Source organism: Procambarus clarkii, chromosome 24 (assembly GCF_040958095.1).
Source record: "Procambarus clarkii isolate CNS0578487 chromosome 24, FALCON_Pclarkii_2.0, whole genome shotgun sequence".
Classification (NCBI taxonomy): domain Eukaryota; kingdom Metazoa; phylum Arthropoda; class Malacostraca; order Decapoda; family Cambaridae; genus Procambarus; species Procambarus clarkii.
Window position 1 is genome coordinate 19,514,482 of NC_091173.1, and position 21,300 is coordinate 19,535,781.

Genomic DNA, 21,300 nt, shown 5'->3' on the forward strand with positions numbered 1-21,300 from the left:
CCTCCCCATAGTAATTGTGATTTTCAAAATAGTAGTTGACCTCCGGCTCGGACACCTCTGGCGGAGAGGCAGGGCGGTGAGGCGCACGAGTGGGGACGGGTCAAGATGACCTGGAATTAAACAGGTTTGTGAGGTCAGAGGTTAAGGATGAGAGGTTATGGTACGAGCTCCGGCTGTCTTGTTGAGAATTAGGAGAGTAATAGATGGGTAGATAACTGTGCGCACACACACACACACACACACACACACACACACACACACACACACACACACACACACACACACACACACACACACACACACACACACACCAAGGTATGTGTTAATTAAAGAACCAGAGCTCAACCCCCCGCAAGCACAACTAAATGGGTACAACTAGGTGAGTACACATTCGCATGCTTGAAGAGAGAGAGAGAGAGAGAGAGAGAGAGAGAGAGAGAGAGAGAGAGAAAGAAAGAGAGAGAGAGAAAGAAAGAGAGAGAGAGAGAGAGAGAGAGAGAGAGAGAGAGAGAGAGAGAGAGAGAGAGAGAGAGAGAGAGAGAGAGAGAGAGAGAGAGAGAGAGAGAGAATGATGCATGCTGAGACAAAGAGGGAAGTAGGCAATTATCAGGGAAAAGCGCCAAGCCATTACCTTATACCATACCACATTACCTTATACCTTATACCACACCCCAGCTCTGCCCTATACCACACCCCAGCTCTTAGCCCGATTAATCCCTGCCCCGGCCATATTCAAGTCCCCTGACTCACCATAAGAAAGCTTAGAAGGATTTTCTGAAGACTGTGAGAAGCGCTTTCCCCATAGATAGAGCGGCAGATAATCCCCGAGGAAGGGTTGGTCAATCCCTGCTACCCTTAACCCACGTCTGTAACCTGAACACCTTGCTGGTCAGGTTTGCACGGCTGATCTTCCTAACATTTCAAGAGAGAGAGAGAGAGAGAGAGAGAGAGAGAGAGAGAGAGAGAGAGAGAGAGAGAGAGAGAGAGAGAGAGAGAGAGAGAGAGAGAGAGAGAGAGAGAGAGAGAGAGAGAGAGAGAGGGGGGGGGGGGAGGGAGAGAGACAGCGAGGGGGCGGGGACAGGCTGAGATGCTATGAACATTGTCTTCAAATGACGGGACGAGTGCGAAGTTCCGTTTCCTGGAAGGCGCATTCTAATGAAGGTAGTGCGTCCGGCCTGGACCTGAGAGAGGCAGAGAACACTTCCGCTGGTAGATAAAATGAGAGATATCTCAAGATAACCTCAAGAGGTGGGAATAAGGTGTTAAGAATAGGATCAAAAGGTCAGTCAAACTATAGGAGAGGAGGGCTCGATATGGGGGAGAGATAATGTTGTGTACTCTCGGAATATTATTGTGGTGGCTGGGGTGATGGGGGGTTACGCCTCGTCAACCCTGTCTATTAATCTCATTATCTTGTATGTAAGGATCATATCCCCGGGTGATGTTGGTTTGTTGTGGAATAGATCCCTGCTCATCACATGTGTATACTCATATGTAACCCCCTCTCTTCGTCTATTTTTTTCGACCTCCTCCCCTCCATCCACATATCTCTCTCTCTCTCTCTCTCTCTCTCTCTCTCTCTCTCTCTCTCTCTCTCTCTCTCTCTCTCTCTCTCTCTCTCTCTCTCTCTCTCTCTCTCTCTCTCTCTCTCTCTCTCTCTCTCTCTCTCTCTCTCTCTCTTAATTTCTTTCTTTCTTCCCTCCCTCACACGTCACTCCGGGCCAGCACACGCCCCACACTCACGACAGGATCCAGACGCTCCCGTGACTCAACACTCAACGTCTTGATCGCCTCATTCCGCGCTTTCTTCTGGTCGCCCCTGCAGCGCCCCCTCCCCTGCGCCTGCCATCTAGTGGCGCGCCCCGCCATCACTCAACCTCTATCTCTGATTGATCGTATATGCAACATTATTTTGACGTTTAATGCTTTAAAAAAAAGCACGGAATACAGCTCACACATTATTTACACACAACAAAGCTGAGAAAGGAAATAAGTAATGTTTACTAATTAAGGAATTGTATATTTTTCCCAGCACGTGTTAGAGGTAATGTGATCTTGGTCGTCCTGGGAGAAGACCACGTCAGTAATTAGGCTTTCACTCTGTGTGTATACACATTAGTTTACCTTGGGAGGGATTGGAATACCTTGGCCTAGGTTTACCCGGGGATAGGTTTGAATACCTCGGCCCTTGGTTTACCTAACCCGAGGTGAAATCATAATAGCGTTGGTTAGGTCTAATTACATTTGATTACTTGAGAAAACGGAAAGGAATTGGTTGATTGATTCCAAATAGATTTGCTAGATTTTCAGTTGAAGATAGACCTAGTTTAGTCAACTCTGGTGACAATAGATCTAATTTAGTTAAATCTGGTGACGATAGGCCGAGTTTATTAAAGTCTGGTAAGGATTGACATAGTTAAATATAGCCTGATCAGGTGTTTAACAAAATGTAATGAGGATAAACGCAGTAAGTGAGATAAGGACAGACGTAGTTTAGTAAAGCCAGCAACCAGGAGGCCTGGTCGACGACCGGGCCGCGGGGACGCTAAGCCACGGAAACACCTCAAGGTAAGTCTGATTTGAGTTGTGGAGGGGGAAGGAGGTGACCATTTGCCTGTGTAAGGATCCCCACACACATCGTTACCGTGAGACGCTAAGCCCCTTGCTTCCGGGGCTTAGCGTCCCCGCGGCCCGGTCGTCGACCAGGCCTCCTGGTTGCTGGACTGGTCAACCAGGCTGTTGGACGCGGCTGCTCGCAGCCTGACGGACGAATCACAGCCTCGTTGATCAGGTATCCTTTGGAGGTGCTTATCGAGTTCTCTCTTGAACACCGTGAGGAGTCGGCCAGTTATGCCCCTTATGTGTAGCTTATTGTTAGTAGGTGAATTGGTTCGTACGCTTGGGTGCCCCTCTACACTTATCCCATGCTTATCGTAGTGTGAAAGTTGACTTGTTCATGTGTGTCGTAGAGCATGAGAAAGAGTTCATAGGCTTTATTACATTTTTTGTTGTTGGGGGGGGGGGGGGGGGGGTTGAGGGACATTCCTGCCCCGGGCTCTAAGCCTGTGGCTGGTCCAGTGTTACTCATTTCTGTCTTACTTAAGCGGCGGATGAGTATTTATGACTCAAAGGTTGGCTTCAGTAAGATTATGTTCAGTGGACTTTATAGCCAGACTGTTTTATGGGGACTGGGGAGGTAAGTCTTAGTATCGTCCTCGTAGGCAGAGAGAAAGCTTCGACCCGTGTTTTCTATTTGCCACGTATTTATATAAGCTATAAGCCACTATAAGCTATAAGAGTTATAAGCCATAAGCCACGTGTTTTCTAAAAAAAAATAAGTGCCGGACCAACCGGGCTGTGGTGGGTATGTGGGCCTCCGGGCTTCTCCTAGCGGGCCGGAGTTCATAGAGTTCTCTCTCAGAGTACCTGTTGCACCTCTGCTACAACCTGTAGAGTCCTTCGTTACTGATGTCTTTGTTGTCTTAATAGAAGAGAAATTCCTCCACTTCCTGCTCCCTACTCCCGACCGGGGAGCAGGAAGTGGAGGAATCGGGAGCCGGTCGGCCGAGCGGACAGCACACTGGACTTGTGATCCTGTGGTCCCGGGTTCGATTCCGGGCGCCGGTGAGAAACAATGGGCAGAGTTTCTTTCACCCTATGCCCCTCTTACCTAGCCGTAAAATAAGTACCTGGGTGTTAGTCAGCTGTCACGGGCTGCTTCCTGGGGGGTGGAGGCCTGGTCGAAGACCGGACCGCGGGGACACTAAAGCCCCGAAATCATCTCAAGATCTCAAGATAACCTCCCCTCATCTTCCCCTCCACATGTCCACACTATCACCCCTCCCTCCCCCGCTCCCCCCGCCGGATCATATCTGCAACTCATCAGGTCAAATACTAGACATGAATTAGCTTCTCAGGGAACCTCTTTTTTATCCTCCCGCGTCAATAAGCTTGGCCGCGGGCTGGGCATGGGGGGAGTATATAGAACTCTCGGAACCCCATCCAGGTACAATCCAGGTACAAATATCTCTCTCGTATATATGTTGTTGTTTCCCCCTGCCTGTAGTGGTACGTGTCGTTGATATATGCGACCCCCTCGTGTGACTTCTCTGTGTTCTTGTTATGCTCAGTGGTCCTGCGTGGAATGTATTTTTTGTTATTGTGGAGTACCTCAGGGCTGTGTGGGCTCTTATTAACCTACCCTCTCTGTTTTGGTTATAGCTTGTTGATGCTCAGATACACCACAGAGAGAGAGAGAGAGAGAGAGAGAGAGAGAGAGAGAGAGAGAGAGAGAGAGAGAGAGAGAGAGAGAGAGAGAAAGAGAGAGAGAGAGAGAGAGAGTGTGTGTACTCACCTAGTTGTGTTTGCGGGGTTGAGCTCTGGCTCTTTGGTCCTGCCTCTCAACTGTCAATCAACTGGTGTATAGATTCCTGAGCCTCTTGGGCTCTATGTGTGTGTGTGTGTGTGTGTGTGTGTGTGTGTGTGTGTGTTTACGTTAATGATCCATGACTCCTCCCTGTACGGGGGTCATGTGACTACCCCCGTACCCAACACCTCGTCCAAATTCAGTCTTCCAGATAACGTAATTGACGTAGTCTCCGTGATACAGCTACTGTACGTGTTCGCTGATTGGTGCGGCGCCCGCGGCCAGGTAATTAGAGCGGTATGACGCATATCGTCCTAATTAACTCCTGCGACCATCTACCTTTAATTACAAACTGCGGGCAGCGTCACGATTTTTTTTTTTTTTTAAGGTTCTCAAAACTTGGGTGTGAGAGATTTTAACGGGTTCGTGCGGGGATCTGTTGCGTCAGGTCGGTGATGTCACCATGACTGAGTGACTTCGGAGTATTTGGCGGTGACGTTGCGACCTCCGGGGGCGGGTTGAGCAGGCCAGCAACCAGGAGGCCTGGTCGACGACCGGGCCGTGGGGACGCTATGCCCCGAAAACACCTCAAAGGTAAGGTGGGCCTCTTTGTGAATCCGTAGTTCTTGGCGATATTGTTGCGACCTCTGAAGTTTGGATCGTAGTTTATAGGTAAAGCTTTTGAAAGGGACGATTGTGGGAGTTATTCGACTATTGGTGGTGGTGTTTGGCAGTGGTGAGAATTACAAAAAGGACAAGCGAAACTACAGAAGTCCTGTATTGGCCTATTCGCATCTGCTCCTGTTTATATCCACCCAAATTTTTTTTCGCATGTATGTCTAGAGTACGCTTGAAACACGCCAGTAGTCCCACGGTTATTATGTTATATGGCCTGGTGTTGGGGCTCAAGGCCTATCAACCGTGAGAGAGTTATTGTTTGCTTGATGTTGTTCTGGGAGTTCTTCTACTCCCCAAGCCCGGCCCGAGGTAACTTAACCTATACCTATAATAGGTTAAGTAATAATTGTAATTACGAAGCAATAAGATGCTTATCTTAACATACTAAGAAGGTTAGGTAAGGTCGGTGTTTTCTGTGAAGCTTTTCAAGGTAAACTAGTATGTTTAGTATGTCACATATGCACGTATTTAATAAGTCAATATTGACTATACGAAAGTGCGAAAACGGGTTGCTAGGTGAGTACATTCACCACACCCCTCCTCACCATCACCACACTCACCACTTCCCTCCCCCCAGACACACACACACGGAGCACCATCCAAGCATATATCCTGCCCAGTGTCAAGCACGCACTAAGGCCCCCCCCCCCCTAGTAACGCCAGTAACGACCCGAGGTAACGAGCCTCAATGACCACCGTCACCGCGGTATTCAATATTTATCTTGTCATTTTGCACCATTTTGTAATGTTATGTTTAGTTGCCTAGCGAAGATAAACAGTTTGATTTGGCCATGTTATTGTCGTGGTGGTGGAGGGGGGGGGGTAGGGGTCGTGGTGGTGGAGGGGGGGGGAGGAGGGGTCGTGGTGGTGGAGGGGGGGGGGGTAGGGGTCGTGGTGGTGGAGGGGGGGGGAGGAGGGGTCGTGGTGGTGGAGGGGGGGGGGGTAGGGGTCGTGGTGGTGGAGGGGGGGGGGTAGGGGTCGTGGTGGTGGAGGGGGGGGGTAGGGGTCTGGATGAGGTTCATGAGGGAAGATGGGCTGAGTTAGGTAGTGTGAGGAGAGGAGAGAGATATATAATGAGGAATACCCAGTGTGCGGGGTTCGAATCCTCCTTATGGCTCCTACTGATTTTATCATCGATACATCACGCTAATGTGATTTTTGTACATGTAATGAGGAGTTATGAGAGGGAATGACAGGGAGTGAGGGGGTGAGGGGAAACAGGAGGAGAGACAAGGGGAGGAGTGTGGATGAGAGGTAGTAGTGAGGGGAGAGGAATGGGGCAGGGTAAGGGGGTAGAAACACCGGGTAGTGAAGGTTATCTTGAGATGATTTCGGGGCTTTAGTGTCCCCGCGGCCCGGTCGTCGACCAGGCCTCCACCCCCAGGAAGCAGCCCGTGACAGCTGACTAACACCCAGGTACCTATTTTACTGCTAGGTAACAGGGGCATAGGGTGAAAGAAACTCTGCCCAATGTTTCTTGCCTGCGCCTTGAATCGAACCCAGGACCACAGGATCACAAGTCCCGCGTGTTGTCCTCTCGGCCGACCGGCTCCCTAAAAGCCGGTCGGCTGGCTGAAGGAGAAATAACTAATACAGAAGCGGATCAGAGATAATTAGGAAGAAGGGGGAGGGAGAGTAAGGGATAGTGAGCATGAGGATGGAGAGAGTGAAGGAGAGGTAGTGAGAGTGAGCGGGGGGGGGGGGGGTAGTGAGAGATGGAAGAGAAGAGGAACGGTCAAGAGAATGATTTGAGGAGTGGGCAATTAAAGAGTCATTATCACTCTTGTCTGGCCCATCATGTTATCAAGACAGTCACGACTGCCCCCACCCCGGCAGGGAAGGTGGGGGGGGGAGGGAACTATCAGGAGAAAGCGCCAAGCCATTACGCCTATATAGCACTAGGAAAGGGGTCAGGATAAGGATTTGGGATGGGACAGGGGGGAAGGAATGGTGCCCCACCACTTGGACGGTCGGGGATTGAACGCCGACCTGCATGAAGTGAGACCGTCGCTCTACCGTCCAGCCCAAGTGATTGGGGGGGTGGGGGTGGAAAGATATGCTAAATGTATCAAATGTAACCCGGTTGGTGGGAGTGAACAGAGGCAGGTGGGAGATCCACCTGGTTGGTGGAAGTGAACAGAGGCAGGTGGGAGAACCACCTGGTTGGTAGGAGAGATCAGAGCCAGCTGCATGGTTGGTGGAAGCGAGGACAAGTAACCCAACACTGTATAAACGTGAGACTTACTCGTGAGACGAGCACACACACACACAAAGATATGCTAGGCATTATTTTTTTACAGCACAAAGATTCTGCTTTCAGTCTCCCAGCGACGATCTCCACCTATAACCATTCCTCCACGATGCAGCGCCCCCCACCCCTCCTCCGTCTGGAATCTCATGATAATCCAGTATAATGACCCCGTGAATTCCAGGTGCTCTCGTAAGGTATTGTGTTTTGGAGAGTTCCAGCGTTGCAGGTCTGGAAAACCGTGAGAATTTTACAGGAATGTTGTGGGTGGAAATGCTGGATAAGCCGAGAGGCTCAGCTGGAATGCAACGTAACTTAGCTGTAACACAGAGACTCTCTACCCGAATAGGGCGAGGTTCCAGTGGAAGGCCACAAAGTACTGTGAGGAGCTGCTGGGCAAACTTGAGCGTTAAACAAACTAAAGATTCCATAAGAAGGTTCTGATTAGGAAAGGTATATGTATGTAAATGAAACAAAATCGTTGGCTGTTGCAATATTGCCGTTCCGTTGAGATTGCTACTGGTGGCGTCTAGTGACTTCTTGCTTCTGGAGGTGGCTGGCGTCTAGCGACTTCAATACTTCTGGAGGTGGCTGACGTCTAGTGACTTCTTGCTTCTGGAGGAGGCTGGCGTCTAGTGACTTCTTGCTTCTGGAGGAGGCTGGCGTCTAGTGACTTCAATACTTCTGGAGGTGGCTGGCGTCTAGTGACTTCAATACTTCTGGAGGTGGCTGACGTCTAGTGACTTCTTGCTTCTGGAGGAGGCTGGCGTCTAGTGACTTCAATACTTCTGGAGGTGGCTGGCGTCTAGTGACTTCTTGCTTCTGGAGGAGGCTGGCGTCTAGTGACTTCAATACTTCTGGAGGTGGCTGGCGTCTAGTGACTTCAATACTTCTGGAGGTGGCTGGCGTCTAGTGACTTCAATACTTCTGGAGGTGGCTGGCGTCTAGTGACTTCAATACTTCTGGAGGTGGCTGGGGTCTAGTGACTTCAATACTTCTGGAGGTGGCTGGCGTCTAGTGACTTCAATACTTCTGGAGGTGGCTGGCGTCTAGTGACTTCAATACTTCTGGAGGTGGCTGGCGTCTAGTGACTTCAATACTTCTGGAGGTGGCTGGCGTCTAGTGACTTCAATACTTCTGGAGGTGGCTGGCGTCTAGTGACTTCAATACTTCTGGAGGTGGCTGGCGTCTAATGACTTCAATACTTCTGGAGGTGGCTGGCGTCTAGTGACTTCAATACTTCTGGAGGTGGCTGGCGTCTAGTGACTTCAATACTTCTGGACGAGGCTGGCGTCTAGTGACTTCTTCAGGGTTGCCAAGGTTATCCGTGTGAGGCGGACACGAACGGACTCGGGTAAACACAAGATGAACTTGTGATAATTGCTCCTCCTTCCGCCGTATATTTATAAAGGATGTTGGGGGTGAGTTGGTGGGGATCTGGGGAAGGTGGAGGTGGGTTGGTGGGGGTCAGGGGAGGGATGAAGGTGGGTTAGCAGGGAAGAGTGGAGGTGCATGAGTGGGTTGGTGTGGAGGTGCATGGTGGGGGGAGTTAATGAGATGACAGTAGGAAAATGGGGGAAGGGTTGACGTCTCGGTGGGTTACTGGAGGGGACGAAAGGAAAGGGCGGGAAAAAGATAGACAGAGCTGTAGGGTATGGAGCGAGACGGAACCTTTGGTGAAGTCATGACCTTTGACTCTCATTCTCCCTCACCCTTACCCTCCATCCCAGCAACGACTTGTAGGACATGTCTCTCTTCTTCCTCTCTACGCCTCTACTCTCCCTCTTCACATCCCATCACTCTCCCTTCCATCTTCACTTTTCCCTCCCTCATCACTTCTCTCCCCTATCACCCTCCCTCTCGCCTCACATCTCTCCTTCTACCTTCACTCTCCTATTCCCCTTTACTTCCCTCCGGCTGCGGTTTGGAAGACGTCGGTTGGATCGTCTCAAGGTCAGGCCGGCGGAGTGTCGCTCCCAGGTGAGGAGGAGGAGGGCGATATGATAACGAGTAACAGAGGAGTAGAGGGGCTCTAGGCCAAGTTGTGACCTTTCCCAGGACGCAAGCCACAAAGGTCCCCCAGGACGCAAGCCACAAAGCTCCCCCCAGGACGCAAGCCACAAAGCTCCCCCCAGGACGCAAGCCACAAGGGGTCCCCCAGGACGCAAGCCACAAAGGTCCCCCAGGACGCAAGCCACAAAGGTCCCCCAGGACGCAAGCCACAAAGGTCCCCCAGGACGCAAGCCACAAGGTACTCTGCTTGCTCCGCTACTCTTTTCCCATCCTCATACCGGACACGGCCGAGGGTACAAACTGTAGTACCGTACCACCCTCTGCAGAGGATGGTACCTGCTTGATGGGGTTCTGGGAGTTCTTCTACTCCCCAAGCCCGGCCCGAGGCCAGGCTTGACTGGTGAGGGCTTTGGTCTACCAGGCAAATGTTTTTGTATAGGATCCTTTATCCTTTCACATCTTATCCAATTTTATTTTTATTTTCTTGTTCATCCTGAATAAATGTTCTCATTATTCATATATGTTTGTTTTTCTGGGAGTGATATTCTGAGTCACGCGACATGGTGGTGAGAGGTGGCGTGGGAGGGAGGAGAGGGCGTGGGAGTGTGAGGGTGGAAGGGAGAGAGAGAGAGAGAGAGAGACTAGGAGTATGAGTGAGTTAGGAGCGTGGGATATATCCTTCATATCTTTGCACATTATATCTACTCTAACCAGAAGTATAGGAAGATATTGAGGTGTTGGGGAGGTATATGTGAAGGGGTGTGGGGAATGTTAGAGCAAGGGGTGTGGGGGAAGAGTGAGGTTAGGGCAGGGGAGGTGGGGGAGGGTGAGGTTAGATGAGGAATTATGGATAAGAATTAAGTAGAGCTTAATGTTTACAAAAACAATTTGCAACTAGTCTGAAATCGCCGACATAAATTTAACCTAACACCTAACCTGAAAAAACACCATGAAAACTAGCACCAGAAACTACAAGAACTACAACAGGCCAACATGTAGCTGTGACCAACAAGCACAGTCGTAGATCCTGCCTTGGAGCGGGATTGGGGGTCAGCTGGTATAGCATTGGATCGCCTGCTTTCACGGTCACAGGCGCCTGAGAAACCCCGGGGCTTATAGTCCTCTGTGTTTACAGTGCTGGTCGAGGCTAGAGATGTTGGTGCGTGTGACAGCCCTGTAGAGTACATCCCTGGACTCTAACCTGAAATGAACACGGATAGCCTCCTCTTAGCGGATAGATAGAGCGGCTCGGGAAGACATCTGGAGAGTCTAGCCTTTGCCAATAGACAGAGAGACGACTCGATGAGACGTCCGGATAGCCCCCGTCTAAGCGAATAGGTAGAGCGGCTCAGGAAGCCTAGTCTTAGCCAGTAGACAGGAAGGTGTCCGGATAGCCTAGTCTTAGCCAGTAGACAGGAAGGTGTCCGGATAGCCTAGTCTTAGCCAGTAGACAGGAAGGTGTCCGGATAGCCTAGTCTTAGCCAGTAGACAGGAAGGTGTCCGGATAGCCTAGTCTTAGCCAGTAGACAGGAAGGTGTCCGGATAGCCTAGTCTTAGCCAGTAGACAGGAAGGTGTCCGGATAGCCTAGTCTTAGCCAGTAGACAGGAAGGTGTCCGGATAGCCTAGTCTTAGCCAGTAGACAGGAAGGTGTCCGGATAGCCTAGTCTTAGCCAGTAGACAGGAAGGTGTCCGGATAGCCTAGTCTTAGCCAGTAGACAGGAAGGTGTCCGGATAGCCTAGTCTTAGCCAGTAGACAGGAAGGTGTCCGGATAGCCTAGTCTTAGCCATTAGATAACGCGGCTCATTTAACATTTTCCTCATGAAGGTCTATACAGCAGATTTGTTACTAAACGTCTTTCCAAAAAAGTGGGTGTTGTAAATTACAACCACTTCTCCGTACAGCTCCTGGTAAATAGTGGCTTTTGTACATTGTTGGCGTGTCGAGGCCGTAATATAAAGACACTCCTAACTCCCCCAGACATAGAATTTGCATATTTTAAAAAAGGTTTCCTTAACCTAGTATTATGTCTCCACTTTTGTGTGTGTGCGTATGTAGGTGTGTGTGTGTGTGTGTGTGTGTGTGTGTGTGTGTGTGTGTGTGTGTGTGTGTGTGTGTGTGTGTGTGTGTGTGTGTGTGTGTGTGTGTGTGCGTGTGTATGTATGTGTGTGTGTGTGTGTGTGTGTGTGTGTGTGTGTGTGTGTGTGTGTGTGTGTGTGTGGGTGTGTGGGTGTGTGGGTGTGTGGGTGTGTGTGGGTGTGTGGGTGTGTGTGTGTGTGTGGGTGTGTGGGTGTGTGTGTGACTGTGTGCGTGTGTGTGTGTGTGACTGTGTGCGTGTGTGTGTGTGTGTGTGTGTGTGTGTGTGTGTGTGTGTGTGTGTGTGTGTGTGTGTGTGTGTGTGTGTGTGGGTGTGTGTGTGTGTGTGGGTGTGACTGTGTGTGTGTGTGTGTGTGTGTGTGTGACTGTGTGCGTGTGTGTGTGGACATCTGCCATGAGAGTATACTTTCCCACAGGACCCGGCCGTCGTGGCGTCACAGCTGAACCGTAAACAGGTCCCACTTGTCACTTACGGGTAAGGGGATATATATATATACACCAAGAGGTATACCTATCTTCTCGATGTATATACACTGGCAGTTTACTTGAGTTCTGAATTCTATTCGGTACTTAAGTATACTTGCTGGTTGGTCAGTTTGTGGTGGGCAGAAATAAGAGCTGCTTGATGGGGTTCTTTATATATATATATATATATATATATATATATATATATATATATATATATATATATATATATATTATAACTCCCAGGTACCTATTTACTGCTAGGTAACAGGGGGCATAGGGTGAAAGAAACTCTGCCCATCGTTTTTCGCCGGCGTCCGGGATCGAACCCGGGAGCACAGGATCACGTGTCCAGCGTGCTGTCCGCTCGGCCGGCCGGCTCCCTCATAAAACACTATTGTCAGAAGTGGGATTCGAACCCACGCCCGGAAGACCGGACTGCGACCTGAACGCAGCGCCTTGGACCGCTCGGCCATCCTGACTGTGTTATGTGTGTGTGTTTTTAGTTGATTCATATATATAGGTTGCATTCTTTCCCATCAGCTGTTCCACACACCTTCCCATCAACTGTTCCACACACCTTCCCATCAGCTGTTCCACACGCTTCTCCCTGTCCCACTCTTCCATTCACAACTGCAGCCATATTTCCCTCTTCATCGCTTCTCTTCAATCAACTCGACCATCAATTTTCTCATTTGGGTAATGTGGAGGCGTGGGCGAGTTGAGGACGGGTTGAGGGCGCCGGGTTGATGAGAAAAGCACAGTTGATGCCCCCCCCCTACCTCGCTCCCTGTGTGTGTGTGTGTGTGTACTCACCTAGTTGTACTCACCTAGTTGTGTTTGCGGGGGTTGAGCTCTGGCTCTTTGGTCCCGCCTCTCAACCGTCAATCAACAGGTGTACAGATTCCTGAGCCTATCGGGCTCTGTCATATCTACACTTGAAACTGTGTATGGAGTCAGCCTCCACCACATCACCCCCTAATGCATTCCATTTGTCAACCACTCTGACACTAAAAAAGTTCTTTCTAATATCTCTGTGGCTCATTTGGGCACTCAGTTTCCACCTGTGTCCCCTTGTGCGTGTTCCCCTTGTGTTAAATAGACTGTCTTTATCTACCCTATCAATCCCCTTCAGCGTGTGTGTGTACTCACCTATATGTGCTTGCAGGATCGAGCATTGACTCTTGGATCCCGCCTTGTGTGTGTGTGTGTGTGTGTGTGTGTGTGTGGTAGCCTGCTTCTCAGAGTAGTTGCATTGTTTTAATTTGGTAGTAGGTTGCTGACTGTTAGGTGATAGTGGTGGTGGTAGTGGTGGTAGTGGTGGTAGTGGTGGTAGTGGTGGTGGTAGTGGTGGTGTTGGTGGGTTTTAGGTGTGGTAACAATAGTAGATTTGAATCCACTTAACGTATTGAGGACCTGCGCCCATTAGTCTAGTAAAACCTTCACTTCCAACGTTATAAATTCCAGTAGAGCCAAGTGACGGGGTGCGCTAGTGTCCCCGGCGTACGGACACAGGTGGGTGTAGTGAAGGTGGGGGTGTATAGTGAACCTCTTGACATTGTAGTTGGGTGTCGTGGTCGTTCTTGACGCTGTGTATTGAGTGTATTCGTCCCACGTGTTCACTACCGCCCCCTGTACACAGGTGCTTCACTTGTACACAGGTGCTTCTCTTGTACACAGGTGCTTCTCTTGTACACAGGTGCTTCTCTTGTACACAAGTGCTTCTTTAGTCCCTTATATATATATATATATATATATATATATATATATATATATATATATATATATATATATATATATATATATATATATATATATATATATATATATATATTCACAGGCTTCCTGACCCCTACAAAACGAATTATTATAAATTTTTATGACCGCTTGTCCACCTCTTTCATGCCCTATGGTATTTTGTACGTAATGATCATGTCTTCACTGGTTCTTTCTAAATATCTCATGATCCTTTGACCTGTTTTCGCAGCTTAGTTCTCTCACAAGATGAGTATTTTAGGCCGGGTGCTGTATAGTCTTGAACTGGTCTGACATAGGTTGTGTATTGTCATGAAAATATCCGTGTTTGAGTTTTGAAGAGTTGTTATGTTTGCCAGCTTTGCGTACTCTGCTGATGTTATCTTTGGTGTGTATATATATTTACGGTGTTACCTGGAGTATGCCTGTAGCGGGTTCTGGGAGTCCTTACACTCCACAGGTCTGGCCTGGCGCCAGTGTTGCAATATATATGCATAAAGATGTATTTCTGGTACCTGCAGCTGTTCTCTTATGGTGCAGTTCGCAGTGGTCACCTTGCCTCGCCCTCCAGCCTCGCCACGGGCCGAGCCTCGCCCTCCAGCCTCGCCACGGGCCGAGCCTCGCCCTCCAGCCTCGCCACGGGCCGAGCCTCGCCCTCCAGCCTCGCCACGGGCCGAGCCTCGCCCTCCAGCCTCGCCACGGGCCGAGCCTCGCCCTCCAGCCTCGCCACGGGCCGAGCCTCGCCCTCCAGCCTCACCACGGGCCGAGCCTCGCCCTCCAGCCTCACCACGGGCCGAGCCTCGCCCTCCAGCCTCGCCACGGGCCGAGCCTCGCCCTCCAGCCTCGCCACGGGCCGAGCCTCGCCCTCCAGCCTCGCCACGGGCCGAGCCTCGCCCTCCAGCCTCACCACGGGCCGAGCCTCGCCCTCCAGCCTCACCACGGGCCGAGCCTCGCCCTCCAGCCTCACCACGGGCCGCTCTCTTCTGCTGCTGCTGCTGCTGCTGCTGCTCTCTCCTGCTGCTGCTGCTGCTCTCTCCTGCTGCTGCTGCTGCTCTCTTCTGCTGCTGCTCCCGCTGCCTCTGGTTTAGGCGCCATTGATCCCCGTGGTGTACTTCTCTTGGGTGGGAAACCAAGTCTAAATATTGACTGAGGATTATATGGATTAAGAGGTCTTGTGGTTCTGGGCACGGCGGGAGAGCAGGGTCGAGCTGTTAGCTCTTGGACCCCGCCTTCTAACCCTTTCTAACCGTTGTTTGTTTAATGGACTCCTCCGAAATATTTGTTTCATAACGTATCTACACTCACTCTCTCTCACTCACTCACTCTCTGTCTCTCTGTCTCACTGTCTCTCTGTCTCTCTCTCTCTCTCTCTCTCTCTCTCTCTCTCTCTCTCTCTCTCTCTCTCTCTCTCTCTCTCTCTCTCTCTCTCTCTCTCTCTCTCTCTCTCTCTCTCTCTCTCTCTCTTTAGTCTTTAACCTTCCGTACACATCGTGGGTGTTACCACTGTGGCCCTCCGTGGCACCCCGTGGCCACCGTGGTCCCACGTGGTCCCCCTGGTTCAGCTGGAGGGGGGGGGGGGGGGAGGGGAATAATTACCGGCGTCCGGCGCTGTTAGTCATCTCTGCAGCTCAAAAAAACCGTTGATAATTACAATCAAATCGGAGACGCGTCATGGCGGGCTGTCAGCTGATGGGAGGTAAACAAATGACAATCGAGAACGCTTTGAAAAACAAAACAAAAAACGGGTAAACGAAGCGGACAATACCTCCGGACTTGTGGTTTCCCTGCGGTGAGTCCGAGGATCAACGTGGCCGCGGCCCGGTCTCTGGTCATGAGTCACAGAATGGTTTAAGCGACAACAGGAACAGCATCAGTATCAGAGGAAGCATCAGTAGCAGAGAGATAGACCAGCAGGGAGAAACAGTTAGCAACAGACTAAGGATCACTTAATACCACCAACCACAGAAATAGCAATAAAATAACAATACTACTTACAGCAGTAGCAGCTCCAGCAGCAGAAGCAGCAGCAGCAGCTCCAGTAGCAGCTCCAGCAACAGAATCAGCAACAGCAGCAGCTCCAACAGCTACAACAGAAACAGCAGCAGCTCCAGCAGAAGAAACAGCAACAGCAGCAGCTCCAGCAGAAGAAATAGCAACAGCAGCAGCTCCAGCAGCTCCAGCAACAGCAGCAGCGCTAAAGTATGACAAATAACCTGGACATAGAGTGTATACCTTGGCCAACGACTGCCCTTATGCTCGAGGTAGGCAGTAAATGAGAGTGATGTGATGTAGTAATTGCGCGAATTCGCCTTGGCTATAGACACATCTGGCAGGTTAGTGAGGCTGAGCCACTACCAGAATATTCAGATTGTAAACTCTGTGATAAACCTTTAATGCACTCACTAGAACACTATATTGATGAATGTGAAACCGTAAAGGACTTTAGACCTCCTGGCCTATTGTACCACCAACTGTGTAACTATTTTATTGACTCAGGTGTTCTGGACGACATCCTAACAATTTACCCAAAATTTGCTTGTCCATTTTAAAGAATGAAGAACAATTTCTATTTATATTACTTCTAAGCTGCATCACTTATGAACCCATCCCTGCCCTTGTGTGGCAGTGCACAATAGAAAGTTGTTGTCACATATTCACACATTAAAACATTGATTGTAACCATGATATATATGTGCTTCAGCCTACAGTTTAGACCTATTGTCTTATGTATGACCCTCTGTCCTGCGTGACAGTGAATACTAGCATTAACCTCAATTTAATAAGACTATCAAAATTCTCAGATTAGGCAAAATTGTAATTAATTTTGTCAATAAAGATGTTAATAATAATAATAAAGCAATGTTTCAGTGCCAGAGCAGCGAGCGAGGGCTGGCCAGTCCAGTCTTTAGGCTCCGGCGCTCACCAGGCCCGCCACCACACTGGTCCCTGTCTCCTCATAACACCAAGTGAGACAAATTTCCCAATTAATGTTAAAAAAAACATTGCCTCTGCAGAGAGAGAGAGAGAGAGAGAGAGAGAGAGAGAGAGAGAGAGAGAGAGAGAGAGAGAGAGAGAGAGAGAGAGAGAGAGAGAGAGAGAGAGAGAGAGAGAGAGAGAGGAGAGAGAGAGAGAGAGGAGAGAGAGAGAGGAGAGAGAGAGAGGAGAGAGAGAGAGAGAGAGAGAGAGAGAGAGAGAGAGAGAGAGAGAGAGAGAGAGAGAGAGAGAGAGAGAGAGAGAGAGAGAGTGAGAGAGAGAGAGAGAGAGAGAGAGAGAGAGAGAGAGAGAGAGAGAGAGAGAGAGAGAGAGAGAGAGAGAGAGAGAGAGAGAGAGAGAGAGAGAGAGAGAGAGGAGAGAGAGAGAGAGGGGGGAGCACTTGCTGGAGATGTGCCCCAGACTCGAGAAGGAGCAATGCTACAACCACAGGAAGCAATAATAAGTATCAACAGGAGAGCAATTGTGGAGAAGGAGCAGGAGATAGTGGGGGAAAGTGGGGGGGGGGGGGTAAGGGAGGGGACATGATGTGGAGGCGGGGTGATGACTTCAACAGGCGTGAGGGGGGGGGGCAGTTGCTTGCCTCGAGCTGGAAGATGAGAGAGAGAGAGGGAACGAGAGGTGAAAGAGGACGCAGAAGGCGGCAGCCGCTAGGAGAGGGATGGTTGAGAGCAGGAGAGCCTGGCAGACTTGGATGATGCTCGCAGCAGACGTTTAATCCGGTGAGGAGGGAGGGCAGATGGGGAGGCCCCGTGGTACGCCACTTCCTCTCTGGCATACTGGGGCGATGCCCCGCTCTCAAGGTCAGGTGTGTGACGTGTTTGGCGGGCCGTTAAACTCTGATGCTTCACCGCAGGTGTTGTGTGTGTGTGTGTGTGTGTGTGTGTGTGTGTGTGTGTGTGTGTGTGTGTGTGTGTGTGTGTGTGTGTGTGTGTGTGTGTGTGTGTGTGTGTGTGTGAGAAGTGCTTCCGATTACCAGTGAAAGAAAGCGCCTAGGCTGTGTGGGGCAGCCATTAAACAAGACAGTAAACAGGTTGTGTGCGTGTATGTTTATCTTACACGGCATCACTCATAGTTAACACTTGCCAAACACCAGTTCTGTCTGCTTTTTGGTTGGTTTAGATGGAGGGTTAGATTTGGAGGGGTTTAGATACACTTAGATAGGTTTATCTAACTTTAGATAATAGATTAATAGACTTTGGATAGGTTTAGATAGAGGGGTTTAGATTTGTTTAGAAGAGGGGGGGAGGGGAGGGAGGGAGAGGGGGAGACTAATGTACTAATGTACATTAGTCTATGTATGTAATGTATGGGTTCAGGAACTGAACTCTGGGGTTCAGTTCCTAATCTCACCTAAACTATCCTAGCCAAACCTGACCTGACCTGACCTGGGAGGGAGGCCTGGTCGAGGACCGGCCCGCGGGGACGCTAAGCCCCGAAATTATCTGACCTGACCTGACCTAACCTAAGCCTTACCTAATTAGGAACATTATTAAGTGCGAAAATACAAGTCAAACGAGGTGAGGTTAGTGGACCCCCGAGGCTGACTCACCACCAATTATCTCCCTCCCGCTCACGCTGTCTGGCCGGGGCGACCACTCTATGTCTTACCCCTGTACACACTTACAACAAGAGAAGGATTATATATATATATATATATATATATATATATATATATATATAAGAGAAGGATTATATATTTATATATATATATATATATATATATATATATATATATATATATATATATATATATATATATATATATTTCTCAGTGCTACTCTCATTATTCCTTCTTTGTCTCCATGTGCCTCATTGTTCAGTCCTTCTCTCCATGTGCCTCATGAAGAGAGACACATGAATAGTTTCTCATCCTTGCTTTTATTTTCATCGATTTTGCTTTTTCCCCATTATTTGTGTTTTTATTAATATTTTTCCTCAAAGATGCTTGCGATCTGGTGTATGGCCTCGTTGGCTCCCTTCCTCCTCACACACACCTTCCCTCTCCTGCTCCCCCAAGTCCCTTCTCTTGTTGTAAATAATCCGCCACGGGGCGAGAAGGTGGAGTGCCGGTACTAAGTTGTGGCCCTCTCGTGTCTCCTTAACAGGTTGTTGATCGGGGCGCCCAAGTTCGACACGGAGCAGAGCCAGCGGGACGTCATCGAGGCCGGGGCGGTGCTGCAGTGTTCCTCGGAGATCGCCAGCTACTGCGAGTACATCCCCTTCGACAGGAACGGTGAGGCTCACCCTCCTGCTCCTTCCTGCTGGGGGCGGTGGGGACGGGGCGGGGCGGGTGGGATTTACTGGGCTGGGTTTCAAGGGAGGTTGGGAGATTATAAGTTGAGTTTCAGGGGCGGTTGGGAGATTATAAGTTGAGTTTCAGGGGCAGTTGAGAGATTATAAGTTGAGTTTCAGGGGCGGTTGGGAGATTATAAGTTGAGTTTCAGGGGCAGTTGAGAGATTATAAGTTGAGTTTCAGGGGCGGTTGGGAGATTATAAGTTGAGTTTCAGGGGAGGTTGGGTTGGTTGAACCTATACCTATAATAGGTTAAGTAATAATTGTAATTAAGAAGCAATAAGAAGCTTATCTTAACATACTAAGAAGGTTAGGTAAGGTCGGTGTTTTCTACGAAGCTTTTCAAGGTTAACTAAAATATTCACTATAAATTAGTATGTCACATATGAACTTATTTAATAAGTCAATATTGACTGTACGAAAGTGCGAGAACGGGTTGCATCCTGTAGCCTCATACTATCTTCCTCCGTCTTAATCCTCCTCATAATTTTTGCATCATCAGCAAACAATGAGAGGAATGATTCTATACCCTCTGGTAGATCATTTACATATATAAGAAACAGTATAGGTCCAAGGACTGACCCCTGCGGGACTCCACTGATGACGTCTCGCCAGTCTGAGACCTCACCCCTCACAGTGACTCGCTGTCTTCTGTTACTTAGGTACTCCCTTACCCAATGTGTGTAAGTTTACACGTGTGTAAACCTGTGTTTGGCGTTGTGTCTGTGAGAACATGTTGTCTGCGTTTTAAACATGTTCATTCTTTATGGTAAATATATATAAAATATCGGTATTTATTTAGGCCTGTGTTAAATATACATCTATACAAACAGAAGGTTTTTATTAATGTAAATTAGGCCCTAGGTTGAGTGTATGGCTGATACTGAAAGCAACGTGGGCCTGTGTCCAATTTGGTGCTAATATTTGAATTACTTTGGCATGTGTTGAAGTATATAGTAGGCCTATGTTATATATGTATATATGTGTATAGGATGTATCTTTCAGATATACTGCATGTACATAGAGCATACAGTATATGTAAGGATTATGTATTGTATGGTAAACAGTTCATATTAATGCTTAGATATGTATTTATATATTTTCACACATTTGTGGTGAGTGTTTAATTAAGGAGACCCCCCCCCCATTATATGCCCTTGTTAACCCGAGTGGGAGTGTGTACTAACACGTGTGCCTCAACGCGTCCTCCTCCAGGCAACACGGGCATACCCACCATGATATTCGAGCCCTTCAATAAGAGTAAGATAATGTCTTAATAATTTTGTGTCTGTGGCTACTTATTTTTATGTGTGTGAGCTTGGCCCGTGGGGCGGTAATTATATTGGACAGGTGTTCTGTGTTAATGCGGGGTGGACAGATGAAACAGGTGTGCTGACTGTAATAATGGGAGTTGTTTGTGGCAGGTGTACACAATGTACTAGAGACAGATAGATGAGACAGGTGTACAAGCTGTGCTCCTAATTGGAAGATGTACATGGAACATCATCCTTGTCCAAGATAATTACTACCCCCCCCCAGGGGCTCTTCCCCCCCCCTCCCCCCCCCCGTCTGGCCTTAGGCCTATTCATCAACGCTCCTACACTTGTTACTCCCCCTCCCCCACCCCCCTCTCCCCATCCTCAATTTCTCCCTCTTCTCGTTTTATTCTCTTTCTCTCTTATATCTATTCTTTGTCTTTTTTTGCCTTTCCTATTTTTTTATGTGTTGATGTAATACATAAATGATATGTATTACAGTTTGCCATTCATATTGTTTATGTATTACCAGCCGGGCTCTTGTGGATGTGATTCATTATCGTAATTATCATTTATACTGTCATGCATTATATATATATATATATATATATATATATATATATATATATATATATATATATATATATATATATTGGTAGCAGTCTTTCCTGTATATATTCATATTTAATAATATTATATTTAATAATAATATATATATATATATATATATATATATATATATATATATATATATATATATATATATATATATATATGGCCTGATGTCATAATAAGTTAAGTTGCAGATATTTGCTTCTACGTCACTTTCAATGTTCCATTTATTTATTTTTTTACTCTATCTCTTTACTATTTCGTCTCTCTCACACTCCCCCATCTCCTGCCAGTGTAATTTCCCCCCTCCCTCCCTCCCTCTCCCTCACTCACCCTCACTCACCCCCCAATCCCTCACCCTCTCCCTATCTTGAGCGCTGCCAGAGGCATGTGAGTGTGCAGCGTTGCCTCCTGAGCACCCTCGCAGCGGTCAGTGTTGCATGAGCAGCACAAGAGCAACAACAGTCAGTAATCAACGCTTTCCCTGTATGCACCGACGCTTTAAATGGCTGGGAAGTATAGTG

At 48.6% G+C, this 21,300-nt stretch overlaps 1 protein-coding gene and 1 non-coding gene across 5 annotated transcripts in view; one reads left to right on the forward strand and one right to left on the reverse strand.

Annotated features, from left to right (window-relative positions):
- if (integrin subunit alpha inflated) overlaps positions 1-21,300 on the forward strand; it is a 237,568-nt gene that overhangs the window by 26,054 nt on the left and 190,214 nt on the right. For all 4 annotated transcript variants that reach the window (XM_069330688.1, XM_069330689.1, XM_069330690.1 and 1 more), the window contains exon 2: positions 18,721-18,848. In XM_069330688.1, coding sequence (XP_069186789.1) covers positions 18,721-18,848 — 128 coding nt within the window. The remainder of the gene's footprint in view (positions 1-18,720; positions 18,849-21,300) is intronic.
- On the reverse strand, positions 12,265-12,348 carry TRNAL-CAG (transfer RNA leucine (anticodon CAG)). Its single transcript has one exon. It is a non-coding gene; the product is annotated as a tRNA-Leu (tRNA).